This window comes from Condylura cristata, unplaced genomic scaffold (assembly GCF_000260355.1).
Source record: "Condylura cristata isolate star-nosed mole 26May11 unplaced genomic scaffold, ConCri1.0 scaffold00067, whole genome shotgun sequence".
Classification (NCBI taxonomy): Eukaryota; Metazoa; Chordata; class Mammalia; order Eulipotyphla; family Talpidae; genus Condylura; species Condylura cristata.
Window position 1 is genome coordinate 328,839 of NW_004567168.1, and position 5,471 is coordinate 334,309.

Here is a 5,471-nt window from a genome sequence, read left to right on the forward strand (position 1 = left end):
GTCCCGTGCATTTCCCTCTCTTCCCCCCCCCCCCCCCGCCCCCAGGCTCCCATTCCCTGAGGTATTTCTCCACTGGCATGTCCCGGCCCGGCCGCGGGGAGCCCCGGTACGTTGAAGTCGCCTACGTGGACGACACGCAGTTCGGGCGGTTCGACAGCGACTCTCCGGGTCCGAGGATGGAGCCGCGGGTGCCCTGGGCAGAGCAGGAGGGGCCCGAGTACTGGAAAAAGGAGACTCAGAAGGTGCTGGAATCTGCACAGGCTTTAAGAGCGAACCTGGCCAACTTGCGCCACTACCACAACCAGAGCGAGGAGGGTGAGCGCGGCGACCTGGGTAGGTTGTGACCCCCACCCCTTGGAGGGCCGGGTAACCCCAGACTCCAGTCCAAGTGACACCCGGAAGCTGGTGAACCCTTCCCGACTCTCAGCCGGTGAAGAGCCCTGGGTCTTTATTTCTACACTTTCACTTTCAGTTTAGGTTTATTCCAGCCAAGAGGTCGGGTGTGCGCAGGGTGGTCACAGAGCTGACGCGGGGCGGGACAGGGTCTCACACCCTCCAGCAGATGTCTGGCTGCGACGTGGGGCCCGACGGGCGCCTCCTCCGCGGGTACTGGCAGTTCGCTTATGACGGGGCGGACTATATCGCCCTGAATGAGGACCTGCGCTCCTAGACCGCGGCGGACACTGCGGCTCAGATCACCCGGCACAAGTTGGAGGCTGATGCAGGGCAGTGCAGGGACTACCTGCAAGTCACTTGCGTGGACTGGCTGCGCAGATACCTGGAGCACGGGAGGGAGACGCTGCAGCGTCCAGGTGAGAGGGGCCGGCAAGGCCTTCAGGGCTTCAGGACTCTCTTCGCTGACACCCCAGGGTGAGAATGGGTTAGTGGTCAGAACACTGATCTCTTTCTGGTCAGAGAGGGAGGATTCTGATGGGTTTCCTGTTCTGTACTAGGGGGAAATTCCCCCACAGGGCCCTACCTTTTCTGAAGAACAGGTAGGAAATCCAGTCTCTGGGATGGAAGGCAGACCATCCCTGCTATCAGCCTTCACAGGATCCTTCTGACCTCGCAGCCACTTTCTTGTTTTTCGTTAGATTAACATTTTTCAGATCTGACTCTTGTTTTTTTTCGACACCTGGGTCAGGAGCATAAGTCTGTGTTCTCCACTTAGAGACCTGCATCTTTCTACCCTAAGCTCTTACCCTAATTCTAAAATATTCTAAAGTACAGATTATCCCAGGCTCCCAAGATTGTGCTAGTTTGTGGGTTTTGTGCTTCCTCTTCCAAACCCATTGCCCTGTCCAATGTGAGGATGGTCACATGAGGCTGGAAAAGTGTGAATATTCTCATCCTTCTCTTCAGGCCCTCCAAACACACCACCCCATGTGATGTGTGTGTGACCCACCACCCCATCTCTGACCATGAGGTCACTCTGAAGTGCTGGGCCCTGGGCTTCTACCCTGCGGAGATCACCCTGACCTGGCAGCGAGATGGGGAGAACCTGACCCGGGACACGGAGCTGGTGGACACCAGGCCTGGGGGGGATGGAACCTTCCAGAAGTGGGCGGCTGTGTTGGTGACTTCTGGAGAGGAGCAGAGATACACGTGCCATGTGCAGCATGAGGGGCTGCCGGAGCCCCAAGTCGTGAGATGGGGTGAGGAGGGGGACATGGGCACAGAGGCTGCTCTTCAGGGTTCAGGGTCCTCTGGACCTTTCAGAGGGTCAGGATGAGGCCTGGGGCTCAGGGTCTCCCCTCTCCTTCCCTTCCAGAGCTCCCTCCTCAGTCCTCCATCCCCACCGTGGGTCTCATTGCTGGCCTGGTTCTCCTTGGAGCTGTGATCACTGGGGCTGCAGTGGCTGCAGCTGTGATGTGGAGGAGGAAGCGCTCAGGTCGGGAAGGGAGTTGGGGATCCTGTCTACGGGAGCTTTCAAGTCTCAGGGAGAACCTGCGCTGCCTGCTGAAGCACTATCCATACTGTTCTGCCTAGCAGAGAGATGATTGCTAATCCTCACTTTGTTGTACCTGACTTATGAAAATGAATCACTACTTGTTCACCTTATAACTCTGCTGATGGACCTCAATCCCAGCAAGTGACAGAGAGGAAGGTCCTGATGAGGACAGACCCCAGGAGGCAGTTAGTCCAGTACCCCCTCATGTCCTTTCTTTATATTTTCTGGTCCTGCCCTGTGTCTTCAGGCACAGGTTTGGAAACTTCCCTGTAGCCCAGACTAAGGGATTCATTTAGGACTTCAGGGCTCAACTACTTTGTGGTCTCACATGATGTCTTCCCCACAGAGGGACAAGGAGGAAGCTACACTCAGGCTTCAGGTAAGTGTGGATCAGGGGTTTAGTCCTTGAGCCCCTGGGACAGTGTAGATGGAGCCCCTGGGGGAGTCACCCCATCAGCCCCTCCCGTGGTCTCCTCTCTCGTGGCTCTGACCAGGTTCTGTGTTGTTCTCCCCCAGGCAGCGACGCTGCCCAGGGCCCTGATGTGTCTCTCAGCCCCTAAAGGTGAGACCCTGGGACCTGTGCGGGAGGGGCTGGGCCAGGTTATGGGAATGTTTGAGTAACACATTTTGAGGATGCATTTTAGGACACATATGTGAGTCCCTGACTTTGTTCCTGATTATTTTCCTTCACAGTGTGAGACAGCTGCCTTTGGGGGCTGAAGAGATGCAGGATTTCTCATCTTCACTTTGTGACATCGGGAACCTCTGGTTTCTCTTGCTACAAAGGCGTCTGAATGTGTCTATATTCCTATTTGCCTAATGTGAAGAGGTGGGAGACTGGCCCAGCCCTGCCCACCAGGAGTCCTCCACCCCTAACCTGTGCTCTCTCCTGATGACCATCCTGCTCTAGCAATGGCATGGCAGGGCTGATGCCGTCCCTGCCTGTACTTTGTGTTTTCCTGAAGAATATGTCTATTTTTGTATTGAAGTACTAATACAAAAGACACTTCTCCAAAGAGGAAATGCAGATGGCCAACATGCATATGAAAAAAATGTTCAACATCACTCATCATAAGGGAGATGCAAATTAAAACCACAATGAGATACCACCTCACCCCAGTGAAAATGGCACATCTTCAAACAACTAGCAACAACAAATGTTGGCGAGGATGTGGAGAAAAAGAATTCTCCTGCACTGCTGGTGGGAATGCAAACTAGTACAACCACTATGGAAAACTGTTTGGAGGTTCCTCAAACTGCTAAACATGGAGCTTCCCTGTGACCCAACAATCCCACTCCTAGGTATCTACCCAAAAGGCACATAAACACTGATTGAAAACAACACCTGTGCCCCCGTGTTTAATGCTGCTTTATTTACAATAGGAAAGACTTGAAAACAGCCCAACATGCCCAAAAGTAGATGACTGGATTAAAAAGATGTGGTACATATGCACAATGGAATATTACTCAGCAATTCAAAAAGATAAACTCATTCCTTTTGCAGCAACTTGGATGGAGCTAGAAGTGTTCATGCTTAGTGAAATAAGCCAGAAAGAAAAAGAAAAATACCAGATGTTTTCACTCATAGCGGGAGCATAGAGGACCGGAGGAGGGGAATATTGAACTATATTACAAGGACATTTTAGAATAGGATCAAAATTGGGAGGGGGGGCATTGTGCACTGGACTATGATGACGGCATGTGGGTGAATTGGTGATGGGAAGCCCATGGGGATTACAACTGAGATGGAAAAGGCACAAAATGATGTAAAAAATAAACTATTATAATAAAAGAAAAAGTCCACTTTCTCACTATCATTATTCCCAGAAAATTGCTTTTCTTTAAAACAATTCATATGCAGTGGATTATTAATATTCTAATTGAAATTAAAAACTCTTTAAAATGATTTTATTTCTTGCAAAGTAGAAATTGATAGTTACATCTGCATAAATTTATCCCTGGGGGCCTGTAGCGCCAGCAGACACTGGCGGGTTCTCTATGACCAGGCAGAGGAGTAAGGACAGTCCTGGGCCCTGGTTGGCTTTTTCAGGCTTTAATATCTTTCTCCCCATCTGCAGTGAGGAGACCAGGTGCAGGGCATTCGGGGCGCATGGGGCACAGGAGGCTGGCAGGCCTCCACCCCTGGGAATGTTTGCTCTGTCTGGGCTCTCTGGGCATCCGCCTGGTCTCTTTGCTGCTCTCCACTGCGGTGTCCAACAAAGGGGTCCTGGGCCCCCTTCCTTACATGCTCAGTCGCTGGCTCAGGGGCACCCACACAGGCCTGTCAGCACCACAGCCCAGGTGCCTCCATCAGACCGAGTGTAAGACCACAGGTGTGGCTCACAGGTGCTAATGGGGGAGGGCACAGAACCTGACGCTTCCACTCACCTACAGGATTTTGACCTTGTAAGACCGTGCGTGAAGAGATCCTGAAACGAAAATGTTCATGAATCAGTGACCCAACCCCAGGCCCTGGACAGAGGTCTGGGTGCACAAGAGAAGGGGCACAGTGCACCCCAGGTCCAGGGGTGTGGCTCTCTGGGCTTGGGCCCCAAGCTTGTGTCTGGGGGAAGGGAAGGTGACTGTGGGGCGCCTGTGGGGACGTCTGGCCTCAGGCTCTTCCCCCAGTGTTTTTCACCCCAATTTCACTTGTCCCCTCCCAACCAGTGTTGGGTCCTCCTTCCTAGATACTGGTGACTCATCCAGTTTCTCAGTCCCCATTGCCTGGGGTTTTCCAGAGCAGCCAATGAGCTTCTCAGGGGCTCTGTACAGTCCCCACCCACTCCCCAGAAGGGTCTAGGAATCTCCAGGGACTGGAGAGCTGTGGGCATGGGCCCCCCAACCCTCCTGCTGCTGCTCTCAGGGGCCTTGGCCCTGAACCAGACCTGGACAGGTGAGTGCTGGGTCAGGAGGGAAGCCATAGCACAGGAGGGAGGAGCGAGGGGCCCCTGTGGTGGTAGGGCCTGCCCAGGACCCGGACTGTTGTCCCCAGTCCGGCCAGGTCCTGTCCTGGCTGCTTTTGGTCCCTCCCAGCCTCCCATCTCCTCTTGCCCCGTGAGTTTGAGTTTGCGCCCTTTTTGCCGCCTCCCCTCCCACCCCCCGCATTAATCCCAAGAACCCCTCGCTCTCCTCCTGTCTCACCCCATTTTTCTCGGGGCCAAGGGGTCCTGAAGGGGAGGAGGGTCAACCTGGTCTCACCCCTCCCGCCCCCAGGCCCCCACTCCCTGAGGTATTTGTACACCGCGATGTCCAGCCCTGGTGGTGGGGAGCCCCACTTCACGGTCCTCGGCTACGTGGACGACTCGCAGTTCGGGCGGTTCGACAAAGACTCTCCGGGTCAGAGGATGGAGCCGCGGGCGCCCTGGGCAGGGCAGATGGAGCCTGAGTTCTGGGAGAAGCAGACGCAGGCCCTGCATAAGGATGCACCGCCTTTCCGGAAAAAACTGCTAGAACTGCGTGGCTACTACAACGGAAGCCTGGCTGGTGAGCAGCCTGGGAGCGACCCCCATCCCCATGGTCA

General features: G+C 54.4%; 2 protein-coding genes across 2 annotated transcripts in view; both read left to right on the plus strand.

Moving 5' to 3' along the window:
- Positions 1-2,987, plus strand: part of LOC105854615 (HLA class I histocompatibility antigen, A-36 alpha chain-like) — a 3,543-nt gene extending 556 nt beyond the window's left edge. The window contains 8 exon segments of the mRNA XM_012734722.1: positions 46-315; positions 543-812; positions 1,363-1,379; positions 1,382-1,655; positions 1,772-1,891; positions 2,298-2,330; positions 2,468-2,513; positions 2,645-2,987. Of these exon segments, the coding sequence (XP_012590176.1) occupies positions 46-315; positions 543-812; positions 1,363-1,379; positions 1,382-1,655; positions 1,772-1,891; positions 2,298-2,330; positions 2,468-2,511 (1,028 nt within the window). The 3' untranslated portion in view covers positions 2,512-2,513; positions 2,645-2,987.
- The window catches only part of LOC101627596 (class I histocompatibility antigen, Gogo-OKO alpha chain-like), a 72,420-nt gene that overhangs the window by 17,752 nt on the left and 49,197 nt on the right, over positions 1-5,471 (plus strand). The gene's annotated exons all lie outside the window — the stretch shown is intronic.